This window comes from Cherax quadricarinatus, chromosome 15 (genome assembly GCF_038502225.1).
Source record: "Cherax quadricarinatus isolate ZL_2023a chromosome 15, ASM3850222v1, whole genome shotgun sequence".
Taxonomy (NCBI): domain Eukaryota; kingdom Metazoa; phylum Arthropoda; class Malacostraca; order Decapoda; family Parastacidae; genus Cherax; species Cherax quadricarinatus.
In genome coordinates, this window is record NC_091306.1 from 40,006,455 (window position 1) to 40,028,213 (window position 21,759).

At 42.2% G+C, this 21,759-nt stretch overlaps 1 protein-coding gene across 1 annotated transcript in view; it reads left to right on the forward strand.

Moving 5' to 3' along the window:
* The window catches only part of amon (prohormone processing protease amontillado), a 159,392-nt gene that overhangs the window by 131,200 nt on the left and 6,433 nt on the right, over nucleotides 1-21,759 (forward strand). Inside the window, exons 7-11 of the mRNA XM_070085361.1 lie at nucleotides 7,692-7,780; nucleotides 9,718-9,893; nucleotides 15,753-15,965; nucleotides 19,707-19,807; nucleotides 20,569-20,802. Of these exons, the coding sequence (XP_069941462.1) occupies nucleotides 7,692-7,780; nucleotides 9,718-9,893; nucleotides 15,753-15,965; nucleotides 19,707-19,807; nucleotides 20,569-20,802 (813 nt within the window). The remainder of the gene's footprint in view (nucleotides 1-7,691; nucleotides 7,781-9,717; nucleotides 9,894-15,752; nucleotides 15,966-19,706; nucleotides 19,808-20,568; nucleotides 20,803-21,759) is intronic.

Below are 21,759 nucleotides of genomic sequence, written 5' to 3' on the forward strand. Positions count from 1 at the left end.
GTGTTTGAAGAGAGAGCAGTACTGCTGTTGTAACAACTTGACGCTAGAAGTGTAGCAATCCTGATATAGTAGAGACCAGCTAGACTGAATGTTAACCTTCCTTCTCACCCTCCCTTCTACCCTCCTTCACACCTTCCTTCCTACCCTTCTTCCTACCCTTCCTCCTACCAACCTTCCTACCCTCCTTCCTACCCTCCTTCTCACTCCTTCCCACCTTCCTTCCCCGGTTCTTGAGCTACAATCAGTGTATGAAGGCTTCACTACCAGTGCTAAAAAAGCCCTCGGATTCCAAGAAAAGCCGAGTGAAACCTCTAATGCCGGCATTCTAATCTCCGTGAAGTGAATGCCTGCGTTGTGAGATTTCTACACTGGAGCGGCTTTACAGTTGATCTTTCTGGCTGCATGTAAATGTTTGCAGTCTTTGGCTAAAATGAAAATAAAGAGTTGGTGATCTTCACTTAAGGAAGTAATGGAATTGGCAATTAAGAGTGTCTCCAGCAAGTGCCTTTAGAAGCCTCTCTCCACTGACAGATAAGAAACTGGGGACTCGAACTGCGACAAGAAAAAGAATATTGTAACAGCCTGAAGTTGAACGAATGACGAGCAGAAAAGAGCATTCAACTCTTTCATAATTAGGGAACGCTCTGTTTAATTAAGAGGATTCTACAGTCACACACATATCTAGAGCTCTATGATTGGAGAGATTATAGTTATGAATTAGACACGTGCAGTTTTTGGGTATGTTTATTGAGGACACTTTTTGCCACGCAGTGGCTTCATCAGTCCTAAACAAAGAAGAATGGTGAAGATCTGAAGGAGTTTGAGGTAATCAATCCCTCAGCCTGGAGTCTATGTAATCAGTCCATCAATCTTGAAAATACTGAGGGACTGATTACTTCAAACCCCTTCTGATCTTCAGCATTCTTCTTTGTTTAGGACTGATGATGGCACTGTGTGGCGAAACGTTTCCTTAATACTGTTCATTTATCAACTTGTCAGTTTTCTAAATCACTTATTCAGACTGTGTGAAGATGTTTTGTGAAGGCAGAAAGTATAGCAATACTACAATGTGGATGAAAGGACACAAGTGTGAGTTACTTAAGACATCTTTATTGATACCCTTCGGTCCTGGGACCTTATTTACTCCAGATTTAAAGTGACCATGATCCTAGGATCGAAATGCAGCCAGTAAAAATGCTTCAAGTGTCCTCTTTTAATCTTAGATGTTTTTGTTTAGCTGCCAGAATAACTTTAAGGGAAATATTACGACGGTCTGCACCAGTAACTCTTTCATTTCATTTTTCACCTTCCAGTCTGTGGCGCTTGTACACGTAGCGACACTGTATCTGTACAGTATCTAAATTAAGACACCTCTTTATAATGAAAAGATATCGCTAGATATCTTTCTATTATAAATATATCTAGTGATATCTTAGCTGCTGCTGCTGCTTCTGTAGATCGTCGAGCGATAAGTTGAGGTCTCTCTCAGTTGACTTCTAACGTTCAGTAGTTGAGGATCTTAGTAAAACGAAGTTTGGGTTGAGCATTGTCGGTTCCTACTTGTAAATTTGGAATCTAGTTTGTGGGAAGTGCTGGGCCGTCTGGAACACTGACGAACTGGGATGTGCTGGGCCTTCTGGAACGCTGACGAACTGGGATGTGCTGGGCTAAGGCTCTCCTCGCGCACTTCGCTTGCCCCCAGCTACAAAGGAAAAGCTGACGTAGCATATTTCCCCTGCTTGCCAAACTTCCACCATGAAGCAAAGCAGAATGCTTGATTCTTACTGTCTGGGCATAAACAACAATATACACTCTTTAACATGTTAATAAAGTGGGTGCAGGATTTTCCTTAATTGTCCTGCTAAGGTAAGAGATTGGTTTTCTCATTAAACTACACTATTTTGCAACACTGGTCTCTTGCAAGGAGTCGCACGACCCGTAACTGGTACACGCTGGTTAAACATTTGTTTGTAATTACTAGATGTGGAAGTAAACAATATGCTTGCCCCTTCTGAGAGGGCTGGGCCCATCAGGGCTGGGCCCATCAGGGCTAAAGGGGGCTGATACCCCCCCTCCTAGAGAAAAGTTTTCCACATGCTGGGCCTTCTGGAATACTGACGACCTGGGATGTGCTGGACCATCTGGAGCACTGACGAACTGAGATGTGCTGGACCTTCTGGAACACTGACGAACTGAGATGTGCTGGACCTTCTGGAACACTGACGAACTGAGATGTGCTGGACCTTCTGGAACACTGACGAACTGAGATGTGCTGGACCTTCTGGAACACTGACGAACTGAGATGTGCTGGACCTTCTGGAACACTGACGAACTGAGATGTGCTGGACCTTCTGGAACACTGACGAACTGAGATGTGCTGGACCTTCTGGAACACTGACGAACTGAGATGTGCTGGACCTTCTGGAACACTGACGAACAGAGATGTGCTGGACCTTCTGGAACACTGACGAACTGAGATGTGCTGGACCTTCTGGAACGCTGACGAACTGAGATGTGCTGGACCTTCTGGAACACTGACGAACTGAGATGTGCTGGGCCTTCTGGAACACTGACGAACTGAGATGTGCTGGGCCTTCTGGAACACTGACGAACTGAGATGTGCTGGACCTTCTGGAACACTGACGAACTGACAGACCTGCACAAAATTCACTACACTTTTCTTCTGATACTCTGGGTTCTCTCACTTCAAACTGAAAGTAAAAAAAAAAAATTTATATGTATATACAATAAATTCCTTAAGATATATACTTCCTATATGGCGTTTTGACGTCTTTTTCGAAGGTACAAAAACTCTATAGACAAACTACATCAAAGTTTAAGCTTTTTTAGGATTTTTTTAAATATTTGATATATTAAACTTTTTATTTAATAATCTCGGCATTACATATTTTAAATATTTGCCTTTGATCAACAAAATTTTCTGTCTAGATATATATGTCTATGGGGAAAAACATCGTGAATTTCGTCAAGGTCGACTTACGTAGATAAATGGTTTAGAGATCCGACAGATTGACATATTAGACATATGTGCAATACTTGGGTATCTATACTGTGGAGACGTTTCGACACAGTGAAGATCAGGAGGAGATTGAAGTAATCAGTCCCTTAGGCTGGAATCGATGTAATCAGTCCCTCAGTCTTGCATTCTTGTCCAGATTGATGAACTGATTGCATTGGCTGAGAGACCGATTACCTCAATCTTCTCCTGATCCTCGCTATTCTTCTTAGTTTTGGACTGACGAAGCCAATGTATGGCGAAAAATTTCTACAATAAAGATTCCCAGTGTTGCATATGTCTAATTTGACAAGGTTGATTTATATTGGTTTGTGTTCCCAAGTTGCAAGACTAACACCGCCACTTTCCCCTTCCCTATAAGCCATTAATCCCCGTTTCCCTGTTCCTCTGTCAGCATCTGGCAATCAATATTTATGTCTTTCTGGAAAGGGTGAGCACACAGCGCTAAAATGGTTGTCTTCAGTGTGATGTTACGTATGTCTAAAAGTTTAGAGGTTTCTAACAGGAATGAATTCCAGATAGCGAGTTTCTGGAGGGTTGGAATCCCTAGTTCAGGTGTTTTTGTGTTTGTTAAAGAGTTTTAGCGTAAGATTTGATTCCTTATACATTAACTTCAAGGATTTTTGTTTGGACGGGTTGAACTACAGTTCCTGGGTTATCTCTTTACGGTGTTCACCTAAAATTTCGAGATTTTGAGTGTTTTGAGCTACAGCTCCTGGGCGTCTGGAAAGCTGTGAATTGCAGCTGCTGCTTTTTTTGAGGCTAAGCTGCGGTTCCTAGGCCTCTTGAGGGAGTTGACCTATAGCTCCTGGGCATCTTCAGGTAGATGAGATAGTTTCTAAACCTTGTAAAGGTTCAGGAACGAACACACACACACACACACACACACACACACACACACACACACACACACACACACAGAAAGTGGAACAGTCATGGGGGGAGAGAGAGTAGACCTAGTAGCGACCAGCGAAGAGGCTGGGCCGGGAACTACGAGTCGACCCCTGGAACCACAGGTGACTACACACACACGCCACCCAACGACACCTTCCATGTGACAGAGACAGTGGTGCCACCACAAGAAAGGATCATAGCTAATAAGTGAACTAAGAGCAGGCGAAAGAAAACTCTGCCAGCAGCTGAGACCACAGATAACCATCAGTTATCTGACCTAATCTGCTTACGCGATTTTAGGGATATTGATATTGACCTTAAGGTGAGATGTGGGGCCACCAGTGCCAAGATGGCATTAGTGGCGCTTATCCTTGTGGTTGAATGTGTGGGCACGCATAGGACTACAACAAGGCAACACGGTTAGGCTGGGTTCCCTGCTCACACTCTGCTAATATGTGTTTATATGCAACAAGTGTGTTTAGCTCCATCATATCTCCACGAACCGTCTCAACACCAGTGTCGACCTGGCACTGCCTAACATAGCTGCATTTGATTATCTACTTGTTTGTAGTTACAGCAGCAGAGCTATGTTGGTGGTGTTCAGTCTTCATTGTAATTACAGTAGCAGAGCTATTTTGGTGTTCAGTCTTCATTGTAGTTACAGTAGCAGAGCTATGTTGGTGGTGAGCGGAGAAGCAGCTTATAAACCGTAGGCAGGAGAGGTGCAGCAGTTGTAGGTGGTGTCACATTTGCCCAATGTGGAAGTAGGTCGTGCCCAAGGGTTAGGCAAGCGAAGAATTCCCACGTATTAAGATCCCAAGAAGTTGCAGTGTCTGACAGGATTGTAGATGATTGGTTCACAGAACCGACATGTTGATAAATTGAACATTAAAATGGTATAAAATACCGACAGGTTGTTAGGTAAGACACATATGCAACAGTTAGGTATCTTTATTTCGAAACATTTCGCCTACACAGTAGGCTTCTTCAGTCGAGTACAGAAAAGTTGATAGAAGCAGAAGAGACTTGAAGACGATGTAATCAGTCCATCACCCTTAAAGTTTTGAGGTGGTCAGTCCCTTAGTCTGGAGAAGAGCATTGTTCCATAGTCTGAAACAATATGGAGTTGAAGTGACAGGATGGAGCCTTATATAGCGCCAGGAGGTGAGACGTAGGTCACTAGTAGAAGTAAGAATGCAGATGTTAGGAGGTCAGGTCCCTCTCAAATCCAGCCGTTCTCACTAGTAGAGGTTGTCGAAGTTGATTGCAGGTCTGTACCAAGATACCCTTGTGTTGCAGTGTCTGACAGATTGAACATTAAAATGGTATAAAATACCGACAGGCTGTTAGGTAAGACACATATGCAACAGTTAGGTATCTTTATTTCGAAACGTTTCGCCTACACAGTAGGCTTCTTCAGTCGAGTACAGAAAAGTTGATAGAAGCAGAAGAGACTTGAAGACGATGTAATCAGTCCATCACCCTTAAAGTTTTGAGGTGGTCAGTCCCTCAGTCTGGAGAAGAGCATTGTTCCATAGTCTGAAACACAAGGGTATATTGGTACAGACCTGCAATCAACTTCGACAACCTCTACTAGTGAGAACGGCTGGATTTGAGAGGGACCTGACCTCCCAACATCTGCGTTCTTACTTCTACTAGTGACCTACGTCTCACCTCCTGGCGCTATATAAGGCTCCATCCTGTCACTTCAACTCCATATTGTTTCAGACTATGGAACAATGCTCTTCTCCAGACTGAGGGACTGACCACCTCAAAACTTTAAGGGTGGTGGACTGATTACATCGTCTTCAAGTCTCTTCTGCTTCTATCAACTTTTCTGTACTCGACTGAAGAAGCCTACTGTGTAGGCGAAACGTTTCAAAATAAAGATACCTAACTGTTGCATATGTGTCTTACCTAACATGTTGATAAATTAGACACATGTGCAACTCTTGGGTATCTTTATTAATAAAGATACCCAAGAGTTGCCCATATGTCTAATTTATCAACATGTCGGTTCTGTGAACCAATCATCTACAGTCTTCATTGTAGTTACAGCAGCAGAGCTATGTTGGTGGTGTTCAGTCTTCATTGTAGTTACAGCAACAGAGCTATGTTGGTGGTGTTCAGTCTTCATTGTAGTTACAGCAGCAGAGCTATGTTGGTGGTGTTCAGTCTTCATTGTAGTTACAGCAGCAGAGCTATGTTGGTGGTGTTCAGTCTTCATTGTAGTTACAGCAGCAGAGCTATGTTGGTGGTGTTCAGTCTTCATTGTAGTTACAGCAGCAGAGCTATGTTGGTGGTGTTCAGTCTTCATTGTAGTTACAGCAACAGAGCTATGTTGGTGGTGTTCAGTCTTCATTGTAGTTACAGCAGCAGAGCTATGTTGGTGGTGTTCAGTCTTTATTGTAGTTACAGCAGCAGAGCTATGTTGGTGGTGTTCAGTCTTCATTGTAGTTACAGCAACAGAGCTATGTTGGTGGTGTTCAGTCTTCATTGTAGTTACAGCAGCAGAGCTATGTTGGTGGTGTTCAGTCTTTATTGTAGTTACAGCAGCAGAGCTATGTTGGTGGTGTTCAGTCTTCATTGTAGTTACAGCAACAGAGCTATGTTGGTGGTGTTCAGTCTTCAGTGTTTGTAGCATTGCATATCTAGCTTCTATGTAACTCACTACTAGCACTACATATTTAGCTTCCATGTAACTTACTGCTAGTATTACATATCTAGCTTCTATGCAACTCACCGCTAGTAATCTCTATGGTATCAGTGTTGAATTTCCTAGTGAAATTGACTACGTACTCTGTACAGACAAAATAATATTTTAATCCAGGGGATCAGTCCCGCCTGACAGACAACTGTAAACCATCATCAGTCATTATTAAGAGGGAATTTTTTGGTAATTTTTTTCATAATGGGTCACAACTATATTTTGTGTATAAAGTCACAAATCTTCCAGTGTTACTGATGCTAAACTGTTTATTTCTCGTGTATTGACTATAAAAGAATTTTAATAACACCGAGCAATTAGTAACATTTCTCCACCCCCTTAGAGATGAGACATTTCTTGATGAAATGAATGGATAATGACCATTATGGTTGATATCACCTCTCCTTCCCTCCTTTTAATGATCTCAGGGAGGAACACAACTGTTTGATGGGAACTGTAATAATATTATTGATTATATCATAATGAGGATCCTTGGGGAGAGAGGATCTTATGCACTTGATTCCCCACTGGCATTTGCTATATTATATTCATCTGCTCTAGTCATTAAATTTCTTCCTGTTTGCCCTATATGTAACTGATTAATTTATGCCTATTTAGCTGGTGCATTATTACGTTGGTTTGATTAATTGGGTTTAAAATCATTGAATACACGAAAGGTCATTAAGGCTACATATGACCTGTTTATTTTAATCCCAAAAAATTATACACAGATATCTCTGAGTTTTGTTGATTTGTTGTTGTTGTTGCTGTTATCACGGGAAGTGGTAAACCCTTAAGACACTTGCAGTGTCCAGGAAATGCTGTGGTGGTTCTTTTACAAATATGACCCCAGTCGCTGTATTGTCCCGAGCTTGAGGTCAACGCAAGTCCAAAAAAGTCATCGTGATTTCTTGCATTTGGTGCTGATAGGCGGAGGCTGAGTGAGAGGAAGATTGTAATGTATATACGTGTAGCTCATCTTATTCTCAACATTACGATAATTTGTAATGTATATACGTGGCTCATCTTAATATTCTCAACATTATTTCTCAGCCACGGGACGAGGTGCGCCGGCGAGGTGTCAGCAGCGAGAGACAATGGTGTGTGTGGGGTCGGTGTGGCGTACAACTCACTGGTAGCAGGTAGGTACGACCCACTGCTAGCAGGTAGGTACGACCCACTGCTAGCAGGTAGGTACGACCCTCTTCTGACAGGGAGGTACGACCCTCTTCTGGCCGGGAGGTACGACCCTCTGCTGGCAGGGAGGCACGACCCACTGCTAGCACTGCTTCTGTGTCAGTTATTCTTCATTTGTTCAATGCCAGTTTGTTAATGACTGTAATGAGTTTTTCATATAATTTTTTATATATACAATTACTCATAACATGACAAAAATACATTTTGTGAAGCAAAAGTGAATTAAGAACTGCAGGGGATTACTTTTTTATATAAATGTGTTTAGGATTTACAGCTGCTTAGTGTACTGATAAAGACAGATGCATTGTAACTTTGCGTTAGGAAGTGACAACAGTTGTATAGAATTATATTTGGAGGAATATTTGATTGCCATCGTCCTTAAGGTCTATAATGGCCTGGCATACTAGTGTCGTCTTTAAGGTCTATAATGGCCGGAGATATTTGTAATTAGAGACGCTAGTAGAACATAGCTTAAGCTTGGGATTCAACAAGGAGAAATCAATGGACCAATGAGAAGCAGAATGCTACAATGAGCTAGTGTAAATAACACAAGCTGATACCACCCAACAGTTGATGACGCTGGGGACACTTAACAGTGAACACTGGATGAAACACGAGTAATGATTGAGGAGAAAACTCAGCTCGAAGGGATAAGAGTGACCAAATTAATATCTGTATAAATAATTCATTATGATTGTGACCGGATTTATACATGTAAATAGTTCATTACTAGTTTAACTTGTTCAGCTATCAAAACTTTATGGCCGAGTCCCTGGACCCATCATGTACCTCTGTAGGAGAATAAGGTGAAAGAAAATGAGATGGACGGTGATAGTGGTATTTGGTACGTTTTAAAACTCCTGTTTGATGGGATATGACCTGGAAACCATAGTGAGGGGATGTGTTAGCCACATGCAAAGATATGTTGATCTAACCTTGTAAAATGGATATACCAGGGTAGCTACACAATGTGCGGTTTGTAATTTCAAATAAAAAATTAGAATAATATAATTGTAATGGTGGCACAGAAGAAAAATGACATGAAGTTGATAAAAGCTGAATGAGGCAGCACAGTGTGTCGAGGGAAAGAAAGATGGACTGTTGTGTGACTCTCAGACCAACATGAAGAACCACAGTGTGTGTGGAAAGAGAGGAAGATACTGGTGACTCTCAGACCAACATGAAGAACCACAGTGTGTGTGGAAAGAGAGGAAGATACTGGTGACTCTCAGACCAACATGAAGAACTTGGGGAAGAGGGAAAAAAAATCCTCAAATCATGAAGTGAAATTTATATTACATTACTTAGCTTCAAGTAATCTTGGATGTCTACTGAATTATGTTTTTGGTAACGGTGAACATAATGAATAAATACTGGAAATAATGGCGGTCAATGGATGAAATTTGTATAAAAAATATTTGTTTGATTTAATGACCAAATTGATAGTTAAATATGTATATAAAGAGTAAAGTGAAAAAGAAAGATTGTGATGGAATACTGTGGGGCTCTGAAAAATATAAATACTACATACAAATTCTTTACAGACCTTATTTTAATGTGAATGACGTAAATGTATGTTAATGAACTGGTTACTGAGTCTTGTGCATTATTATGATATAATTTTTATGTAGTGTGTTTAGTTCGTGACTATGTACAAGTTCAGTTGATGCCTTAATATATAAATAACATGAGAATCAAATTCATATCCGAGGAATATTTGGAATTTTCTTGGTATCGACAGATAAATGTTCACTTTACCCGGTACCTACACACACTCTTCTCTTGTTTTTAAGACACTCAGTTTTATAATATACAATTTATGGATAAATAAATTTCACTGTGGAGGCATATTTGTATACTATTCACCTGATTCACCTTCCAGGTATCAGAATGTTGGACCAGCCATACATGACGGACCTGATTGAAGCCAACAGCATGGGTCGAGAACCAAACCTGATTCACATCTACTCAGCTTCGTGGGGACCCACTGACGATGGCAAAACAGTAGATGGTCCCAGGAATGCCACCATGAAGGCCATTGTCAGAGGCGTTAATGAGGTTGGTAGCGTCAGTAGGGTTATACTTAAAGGACTTCAATGGAAATAAGTCACTCTGTATAACTTTTTGGGTTATCCCAGGTTCTTTACACATATGCTGCTATGTTTTTTTATTTTTTATTATCACACCGGCCGATTCCCACCAAGGCAGGGTGGCCCGAAAAAGAAAAACTTTCACCATCATTCACTCCATCACTGTCTTGCCAGAAGGGTGCTTTACACTACAGTTTTTAAACTGCAACATTAACACCCCTCCTTCAGAGTGCAGGCACTGTACTTCCCATCTCCAGAACTCAAGTCCGGCCTGCCGGTTTCCCTGAATCCCTTCATAAATGTTACTTTGCTCACACTCCAACAGCACGTCAAGTATTAAAAACCATTTGTCTCCATTCACTCCTATCAAACACGCTCACGCATGCCTGCTGGAAGTCCAAGCCCCTCGCACACAAAACCTCCTTTACCCCCTCCCTCCAACCCTTCCTAGGCCGACCCCTACCCCGCCTTCCTTCCACTACAGACTGATACACTCTTGAAGTCATTCTGTTTCGCTCCATTCTCTCTACATGTCCGAACCACCTCAACAACCCTTCCTCAGCCCTCTGGACAACAGTTTTGGTAATCCCGCACCTCCTCCTAACTTCCAAACTACGAATTCTCTGCATTATATTCACACCACACATTGCCCTCAGACATGACATCTCCACTGCCTCCAGCCTTCTCCTCGCTGCAACATTCATCACCCACGCTTCACACCCATATAAGAGCGTTGGTAAAACTATACTCTCATACATTCCCCTCTTTGCCTCCAAGGACAAAGTTCTTTGTTTCCACAGACTCCTAAGTGCACCACTCACTCTTTTTCCCTCATCAATTCTATGATTCACCTCATCTTTCATAGACCCATCCGCTGACACGTCCACTCCCAAATATCTGAATACGTTCACCTCCTCCATACTCTCTCCCTCCAATCTGATATTCAATCTTTCATCACCTAATCTTTTTGTTATCCTCATAACCTTACTCTTTCCTGTATTCACCTTTAATTTTCTTCTTTTGCACACCCTACCAAATTCATCCACCAATCTCTGCAACTTCTCTTCAGAATCTCCCAAGAGCACAGTGTCATCAGCAAAGAGCAGCTGTGACAACTCCCACTTTGTGTGTGATTCTTTATCTTTTAACTCCACGCCTCTTGCAAAAACCCTCGCATTTACTTCTCTTACAACCCCATCTATAAATATATTAAACAACCACGGTGACATCACACATCCTTGTCTAAGGCCTACTTTTACTGGGAAAAAATTTCCCTCTTTCCTACATACTCTAACTTGAGCCTCACTATCCTCGTAAAAACTCTTCACTGCTTTCAGTAACCTACCTCCTACACCATACACTTGCAACATCTGCCACATTGCCCCCCTATCCACCCTGTCATACGCCTTTTCCAAATCCATAAATGCCACAAAGACCTCTTTAGCCTTATCTAAATACTGTTCACTTATATGTTTCACTGTAAACACCTGGTCCACACACCCCCTACCTTTCCTAAAGCCTCCTTGTTCATCTGCTATCCTATTCTCCGTCTTACTCTTAATTCTTTCAATTATAACTCTACCATACACTTTACCAGGTACACTCAACAGACTTATCCCCCTATAATTTTTGCACTCTCTTTTATCCCCTTTGCCTTTATACAAAGGAACTATGCATGCTCTCTGCCAATCCCTAGGTACCTTACCCTCTTCCATACATTTATTAAATAATTGCACCAACCACTCCAAAACTATATCCCCACCTGCTTTTAACATTTCTATCTTTATCCCATCAATCCCGGCTGCCTTACCCCCTTTCATTTTACCTACTGCCTCACGAACTTCCCCCACACTCACAACTGGCTCTTCCTCACTCCTACAAGATGTTATTCCTCCTTGCCCTATACACGAAATCACAGCTTCCCTATCTTCATCAACATTTAACAATTCCTCAAAATATGCTATGTATGATAATCTATGTAACTGTATTTGTGTATACACTGGCGTGTACCACAAGTACGTCTGAAGTTACATATATATGAAACTTTACAGGTGTGAATTTCACTTCCAGGGACCTGAACTCTGCATCAGGTGTTCATATGAACACTGTTCATAATTTGTGTTGCAAGATGAGTGACTTGTTGTAACACAATGTGAAAAATATTTATTTTGTAAACCAGTGTTGCTAAAACATTCCATATATCGACCTTACGACACAGTAGCTTCTCAAGTGTGCCAACATCAATGTTACGACACAGGAGCTTCTCAAGTGTGCCAACATCAATGTTACGACACAGGAGCTTCTCAAGTGTCAACATCAATGTTACGACACAGGAGCTTCTCAAGTGTCAACATCAATGTTACGACACAGGAGCTTCTCAAGTGTCAACATCAATGTTACGACACAGGAGCTTCTCAAGTGTCAACATCAATGTTACGACACAGGAGCTTCTCAAGTGTCAACATCAATGTTACGACACAGGAGCTTCTCAAGTGTCAACATCAATGTGACAGACACAGGAGCTTCTCAAGTGTCAACATCAATGTGACAGACACAGGAGCTTCTCAAGTGTCAACATCAATGTGACAGACACAGGAGCTTCTCAAGTGTCAACATCAATGTGACAGACACAGGAGCTTCTCAAGTGTCAACATCAATGTGACAGACACAGGAGCTTCTCAAGTGTCAACATCAATGTTACGACACAGGAGCTTCTCAAGTGTCAACATCAATGTTACGACACAACATCAGTGTTACGACACAGGAGCTTCTCAAGTGTCAACATCAGTGTTACGACACAGGAGCTTCTCAAGTGTCAACATCAATGTGACAGACACAGGAGCTTCTCAAGTGTGCCAACATCAGTGTTACGACACAGGAGCTTCTCAAGTGTCAACATCAATGTGACAGACACAGGAGCTTCTCAAGTGTCAACATCAATGTGACAGACACAGGAGCTTCTCAAGTGTCAACATCAATGTTACGACACAGGAGCTTCTCAAGTGTCAACATCAATGTGACAGACACAGGAGCTTCTCAAGTGTCAACATCAATGTTACGACACAGGAGCTTCTCAAGTGTCAACATCAATGTGACAGACACAGGAGCTTCTCAAGTGTCAACATCAATGTGACAGACACAGGAGCTTCTCAAGTGTCAACATCAATGTGACAGACACAGGAGCTTCTCAAGTGTCAACATCAATGTGACAGACATAGGAGCTTCTCAAGTGCCAACATCAGTGTTACGACACAGGAGCTTCTCAAGTGTCAACATCAATGTGACAGACACAAGAGCTTCTCAAGTGTGCCAACATCAGTGTTACGACACAGGAGCTTCTCAAGTGTCAACATCAATGTGACAGACACAGGAGCTTCTCAAGTGTCAACATCAATGTGACAGACACAGGAGCTTCTCAAGTGTCAACATCAATGTGACAGACACAGGAGCTTCTCAAGTGTCAACATCAATGTGACAGACACAGGAGCTTCTCAAGTGTCAACATCAGTGTGACAGACACAGGAGCTTCTCAAGTGTCAACATCAATGTGACAGACACAGGAGCTTCTCAAGTGTGCCAACATCAATGTTACGACACAGGAGCTTCTCAAGTGTCAACATCAATGTTACGACACAGGAGCTTCTCAAGTGCCAACATCAATGTTACGACACAGGAGCTTCTCAAGTGTCAACATCAATGTGACAGACACTCGTACTTTATCTCAATTAACTTTATCTTACATTCTTTCTATAGAGAACTAATTCAACATTATCCCAAACTTTTTAAAATATCTAACATTCAAAATATTTTATATTTCAGCAACAACAGAATAATGTAAATATATTTTTTAGCAAAGCTTAAACTCCAGCCATCGATTTATAGCAGATTTATCATATTAATAATAGATGAGAAAACACTCAAACTAATGTAAAATTTATAGACGTTTTAAAATTTATATTATCAGTCATTTTTTTTTTCATTTTGGTCAGTGACAATGAGAAACAGTTACTACAGAATGGTATTGACAGTGACCTGTAACTGAGAGGTCACACCTGGCAGGTTCTGAGGTGGATCCACCGATGGATTACCTGGGGTTTACCTGGGGAGGGTTTCGGGGGTTAACGCCCCCGCGGCTCGGTCTGAGACCTGGCCTCATGGTGGACCAGGGTCTGATCAACCAAGCTGTTACTGCCGGCCGCACGCAAACTGACGTACGAACCACAGCCTGGTTGGTCAGGTACTGACTTTAAGTGTCTGGATGGAGAGTTTATTGAGATTTTGTCAATTGGAAATGTAGGAGGAGGCAGAGTAGAGTTTACACGGGTGAAGCGAACTTAAAGAAGGGAGAACAAATCCGTATAGCGTGGGAGGAGGCAGCCTGTGAAAGTGTTAGTCAAGGTGACTGAAACTGATGCTGAAGGCTAATGAATGAACTGCGAAGATGGGAAATTTCAGAGGACACAAACCGAGGATCACTGACGCTCAGGATACGCAGGGAAAGAGAGCAACAATAACACTTCTCTTAACAGAAGGAACTTGCTAAGGAAAAAAAAGCGAAATAACGGTGTTATTGTGCTATAAGTTAGCGGTAAATGGAAAAGAAGAGGCTTGTTAGAGCGTCTGAAACGAGCATCGTAGGAACGCAGTAGTTTAGACTCGCATTATGTTCAACAACCTTCGTCTTGCAGTCAATCACATCGACACCATGCCTAACCCTTCTAGGGTAGGGTAGGTCCCTGAGCCCTAGCCTTTAGCTCATAAGACTGTCATTCCCATTTGCCCCCTTGGGGCGGGGATGGCAGACCAGAGAGGCCTAGCTTGTGCCTAGGCCTGGGGACAGTTGGTCCCAAAGATGAGGAGGTACTTGTGCCTCCTCCCATGGGAGACTTAGGTCTCAGACACTCCCTAAAGAGGGAGCCAAGGCCGGGCCACCACTTGGAAAAGGCCCAGGCCGGGAGAATACCGGCTAATATTTAATAATAATAGCAGTCAATAAATACTTATCGGTTACGCCGGTGGCCTGGTATACCATACCTAGAACTAGGCTTTAAATTAAACTTAGCTACAACAGCAACTTTTGGCATGAAATTGTGAAAAGAAAAAATCTAGAAAATAAGCAAAACGTTAGAGTAATGTTGAATATAATTCACGAAAACTGGCTGGCACTTATGTTCAGTTTTCCAAATATTTCAGCACATACCTGGAGGGTGTTCCAGGGGTTAACACCCCCGAGGCCCGGTCCATGACCAGGCCTCACGGTGGATCAGGGCCTAATCAACTAGGCTATTACTGCTGGCCGCACGCAAATAGACGTACGAACCACAGCCCGATTGATGAGGTACTGACTTAGATACCTGTTCAACTCCCTCTTGAAGACAGCCAGGGGTCTATTGGTAATCCCCCTTACATATGCTGGGAGGCAGTTGAACTGCCCTGGGCCCCTGACACTTATTATGTTGTCTCTTAGTGTATCCATAGTGCCCCCTGCTTTTCATTAGGGGAGGGAGGGGATGTAGCAGATTTGGGACTAGTTCCACTTAAGATTTTTCAGGTGTATATTATCATGTATCTTTCTCGTTTGCGTTCCGAGGAGTACAGGTCAAGGAACTATGATATACTTAGAAATACAGCACCCTGTAGCCTTTACCAAAAAAAGAAAAGAGTCATTAACTTCACATACATATTAAGACTTAATTTGTGATTTCATTTATAAAAATGTAATTAGTATAGACTAGCAGTGTTTGAATCTGGCGTTGATTACACTGTGTAGTCATCGCCAAAATCTAACATGATAATTCTCGTAGTTCATCCTGAGTGTCTGTTGCAGGGTCGTAATGGGTTGGGCAACATCTATGTGTGGGCTAGTGGTGATGGGGGCGGAGATGATGACTGTAATTGTGATGGCTATGCAGCCTCTATGTGGACAATCTCCATCAACTCTGCCATCAATGATGGCTCCAACGCCCACTACGATGAGTCCTGCTCCTCCACACTGGCCTCCACCTTCAGTAATGGAGCCAAGGACCCCAGCACTGGTGTGGTAAGTCATCAGTTGTAGTATTTCTTACATGCCGATGTATCTGCACTCAATATAATGTCGCACATATTTCTCCATTGATAACTCTTCAATGTGACAGAAACCACTCCCTTAAAACCCACCCAAAGTAATCAGGCTACGTAAACTTTCTTACCTCTTCCTGTCTACCCACAACTCGCTACTCTATCCTAGCCCACGTCTACCCCTCCCTATTCTTGCCATCCTTTTTGTAACTTAAAAATCCGCACCTCTCCCACATGTTGTGGCTGAAGGAAAATAAAAAACTGAGTTAACATGTCTGGTTTAATGAGACACTATAGCAACAAAAGCGTACAATTTAAGTTACTCTTCAATCCTACGTTATAGGATTGCATTCACTGTTATCACCTCTTAATACCACATAAGGAAACACTGGTAATGAAAATATAACATTTACAATTATAAGTTCAGCTTGTCAGGAAGTTTCGCAACCCTTCCTGATCCTTTGAGGCATTGGAAACAATGGGCGTAATAATAATAATGGGTACCTGGGTATTAGTCGACTGGTGTGGGTCGCATCCTGGGACAAAACCGACCTAATTTGCCCGAAATGCTCTGCATACCAAGGGCCTATCTCCAAATTATTCTGCACAACACACTTCTACCATCGAATAAGCCTATTGTTGCAAATGTCTTGTTCATCAACTTGTCGGTATTGTATTCCATTTATGAGTTTCCAGTCATGTGGAATTTCATCTTTGATTTAATAACAACGTATTCAAAGCTTCTTGGTATAGAGAACATCTATTCCAGATAAAATATGATAATGGCATACAATACCGACAAGTTAATAAGACACATGTGCAACAGTTAGGTATCTTTACACTGAAACGTTTCGCCTACACAGCAGGCTTTTTCAGTTAAGTACAGAGCAAAGCTTTTCTCCGGGCTGAAGGACTGACTACCTCTAAATTACGTCTTCAATGGTGACGGATTGATTACTTCGTCTTTAGGTCTCTACTGCTGACTGTCGTCAACTGAAGAAGCCTACTGTAGAGGCGAAACGTTTTGGTATAACGATACCTAACTGCTGCACATGGCTTATCTAAATAGTGAACGAATCAAGACGCATGTAGAAAGACGCAGACCACCATATATATTTTTGTGGACACAAGATGCACCTCCTCCCCTTCATTAACATCACTTCCTGAGGAAATCTGACATACCCAATCCTCTATATCTTCGAGTGTTTCTTAATACTTTGTTGCCTTTTGTATTTACCTATTCGTTGTTACGAGCAGAGTTTTTATGCATCTCATATCCATCAGTCTGTACCATTCTATTCTAACAGTGTTTGAGAAGAGACATTTTCTAGCATCCTTTCGGCAACCTTCCTCCCCTGGATCATAGTTATCTTTCACTGCTAGTTGAGGAGGCTATAAAGCCATCACTGTTAATTTTCTCGTATCTGTTTATAATCTTAAACGTGAGTTTCAGGTCTCCTCTCTTTCTCATGTCAGTCAAACATGGCACATCCTCTGCATTAAAGCCCTTTGCGTAACTTGTTTGTCTTCCCTCTGTTTTGCTTCTTATTTTTGCTTTGGACTTTATTCTAGCTTGTCTACATAACCCGTCCATCCATCTCCTTATTTACGCAACTGTATCGTAGTAGCTAAATTGATCTGATATATAGGAATTGAATTGAAAGCTTAAATATTTTATTCTTAACCTGTTGACTTTTTCTGGTAATTTCGTAGTATTAGTTAAAGACTAAACCGTCACAATACCGTGGAACAATACACAAATAACCCTCGTGTAAGAGAGAGGAACTTACCACGTCGTTTCGGTCAGACTTGGACCGAAACATCGTCTTAAGCTCCTCTCTCCTATGTGCGGGTTATTTGCGTATTGTAACATTTAGTTAGCAAGTCAGTAGTTTGGCAGATCCTCAATGTTTTCAAATATTGTGGCAGATTTTGTGCCATCCTCCATTTGCCTGTTGGTTTATGATCGTGTAGTGACGTGCCAAAGATTTTCCAGAATGGATAACTTAGTTCGTCTCTACTACCTCGTCAGATTCTTTTTTTTTAATTCATTAGTAGCTCCATCACCTCTGTACTTTACATTATTTTATATTCCAGTTGGTGGACGTTTGATTAAAATCGCAGCATCCAGAATATCCTCTTGCAAATCATTTCTAACTTTCTAGGTAAAGGGGCACATGTGCAACGTTTCGCTCTCCAGGAGCTATGTTGTCAAGCCTCGACAACAAAGCTCCTGGAGAGCGAAACGTTGCCACAATAAAATGCCACATTAGTTACACATGTGTTTTTTTAACGTAACACGTTTTCTGTAATTCAACTTTTATTATCACTCTCTAACTTCACACTTTATCCCAGTTTTTTCTCTTCTTGTTCTGTTATTATTTTCACCCTTCATTCTTAATGCTCTCTCCTTCACACTTCATTTATTTTTTTCATAAATTTAAGCAAAAGTCTTGATCTGCTGTTTTTGTCCACAGATCTTTCAGAGTTTCCTTCCTCAGGCTGGCTGGCTGGCAGACTGGCTGGCTGGCTGGCTGGCAGACTGGCTGGCTGGCTGGCAGACTGGCTGGCTGGCTGGCTGGCTGGCTGGCTGGCTGGCTGGCTGGCTGGCTGGCTGGCAGACTGGCTGGCTGGCTGGCTGGCTGGTTGGCAGACTGGCTGGCTGGCTGGCTGGCTGGCTGGCAGACTGGCTGGCTGGCTGGCTGGCTGGCTGGCTGGCTGGCTGGCTGGCTGGCTGGCTGGCTGGCTGGCTGGCAGACTGGCTGGCTGGCTGGCTGGCTGGCTGGCTGGCTGGCTGTGATAACCCACATTCTCTGTACTGTTTATTATAATAATTATTATTATTATTATTATTATTATTATTATTATTATTATTATTATTATTATTATTGATGGTGTGGAAAGTGAGAGATATTTTCCGCTTATGGGAGATATTCGCTTTGATAAAATCTAAATACACGGGAAAACGCTAGACCCGTAGGGAGGTCACACAGCTTCTTGGGGACTGGGAGGCAAATCATATCCGATCCAAGAGAGAATATAGATGCAATTCCTCGGATCAAGAGCCCTCCACCGTCTTCCGGGTACCTCCCTCCACAGTAACTCCATTGTTGTGATACAGGGGGAGCTCTAAACCCGCAGCGGTTACTCAGGATCTGAGAAATCTGAGGTAAACCGGGCTGATCCGAGGATGGGAAGCATAGCTCCACCTCCATGGATCAAGATCTCTCTTCATCAATAAGATTTTATAAATCTGAATACATCAGCAGATTTATTTCTTATTATCTTTTATCAGTAATCCTTTTCTGCCAAAACGTATTTTATGTGAGTGTGTATATTGTATTTTCTCAGTATGTGAGTGTATATATTGTATTTTCTCTGTATGAGTGTATTTGCTGTATTTTCCTAAGTGTATCTATTGTATTTTCCTAAGTGTGTGAGTGTATTAATTACATTTCCTCTGTGAGTGCATTCATTGTATTTTCCATTAGTATGTGTGTGTATTCATTGTACATACCCTCCGTATGTGCGTGTATTAACTTCTGGTCTGTTAATGTCTGTGGTAAGTACGTGGGTTATGATGTTCCGTTTACTGATTCCATGTCTGTTTTCCTTTCTCTTCCATGACTTGTGTATAAATCGTTGCTGCAAACTGTGTGTGACTTGGTGTCAGATCTAAGCACAATTATGGGACTACCATACCTCTCTCTCTCTCTCTTAGGCTACCACTGATCTCTACGGCAAGTGCACCAAGACTCACTCTGGTACCTCAGCAGCCGCTCCTGAAGCTGCTGGAGTGTTCGCCCTGGCTCTCGAGGCTAAGTGAGTCTTGACTAACTCAGGTGACATAATTCTAGCACCGTAGTATGAAGAGGTAGGGATTTAATGGAATAATTCAAAGCAAAGTTCTTCTTTGAATTGTAAGGATGTATTCGTTGATCGTTCTAATTATTATTATTATTATTATTATTATTATTATTATTATTATTATTATTATTATTATTATTATTATTATTAGTTTCATGATTATTATGTGATTTATTACCGACAATGAACATGTGTAGGTAATATATCACTTAAGTCGCTCAGAGAAATGATTTAAAGTGAAGCTAATTAAGAATAGCATATACTGCATATACTGGGGGATTACCAATAGATCCCTGGTTGCCTTCAAGAAGGTGCTGGACAGACGCCTAAAGCAGGTACCTAACCAGCCAGGCTGTGGTTCGTACGTAGGGTTGCATGCGGAAAACAGTAACATCCTGGTTGATCAGGCCCTGATCCACCATGAGGCCTGGTCACAGACAGGGCCGCGGGGACGTTAACCCCCCGAAACCCTTTCCAGGTGTTTTCCAGGTATAGTGGAGGTGGACTCCAGATACTCATCTCAAACCCAGTATTCTCAAATGCAAATAAGATAACTAGTCAGATATATACTAACAGATATAATTCTAACGTTAATCAATTTTTATAAATGATTTATACTCTGGGTAAATAAATGAGGTTAGGATAGTATTAACCAGCCTTTATTTTTTTATTTATAAGATTTTATTTTACCTAGCACAATATTTTCTTTTCCCAAGCCCCAACCTGACGTGGCGAGATATACAACACCTCACAGTCCTGACCAGTAAGCGCAACTCACTATACGATGCTAAGCGGAGATTCTCCTGGCACATGAATGGGGTTGGACTGGAGTACAATCATCTCTTCGGATTTGGAGTGTTGGACGCCGGGGCCATGGTGGCCCTGGCCAGAGACTGGGTCACCGTCCCGCCTCGCTACCACTGCCAGGCTGGCATCTATCATATACCAAAGTTAGTATATCATATTAATGCTTTATTAAACCAACAAACACATGAATTACACGCAGGTGCAACACAGGTATCTTCATCAGCCTTGATAAACTGACCACATTAACTCCAGGCTGAGGGACGGATTACCTCAAATTCCTCTTCATCTTCCAGTTTTCTCTGTACTGGACTGAAGAAGCCACTGGCTGACAACGTTTCCAGAATACAGAAATGTTGCAGAAGTGTCTCATTTATCAACCTGTCGATATTCTATACCATTTATTCATACTTTTATTATGGAGACATTTCGCCGACCAGCGACTTTGTTAATCCAACTAGCAATATTTTTTACTATCATAGATAAATATAAATAGGGAAGCTTTGCACTCTTAGGGGCCAGGAGCCGAGACTCGACCCCTGCAATCACAGGCATTTGAGTATACATCCTCCGTTAATTTAACAAGTCCTTAAATTACCTCGTAATTAAACCAGCATACCCAGGGCGGGTGAGGGATGCCCTGTCATAACATTTCATATGCTGGGCTGGTGAGGGTTACTCTGTCATCACATTTCATGCCCAGGGCAGTTGAGAGATACCCTGGCATCACATTTCATGCCTCGGGCAAGTGAGGGATATCATGGCATCACATTTCATACTCAGGGCAGGTGAGGGATACCCTGGCATCACATTTCATCCCTCGGGCAGGTGAGGCATACCCTGGCATCACATTGCAAGCCCAGGGTAGGTAAAGGATTCCCTGGCATCACATTTCATGCCCAGGGCAGATGAGGGATACCCTGGCATCAAATTTCATGCCGGGGGCAGGTAAGAAATACCCTGGCATCACATTTCATGCCTCGGGCAGGTAAGAAATACCCTGGCATCACATTTCATGCCTCGGGCAGGTAAGGGATACCCTGGCATCATATTTCATGCCTCGGGCAGGTGAGGGATATCCTGGTATCACATTTCATGCCCAG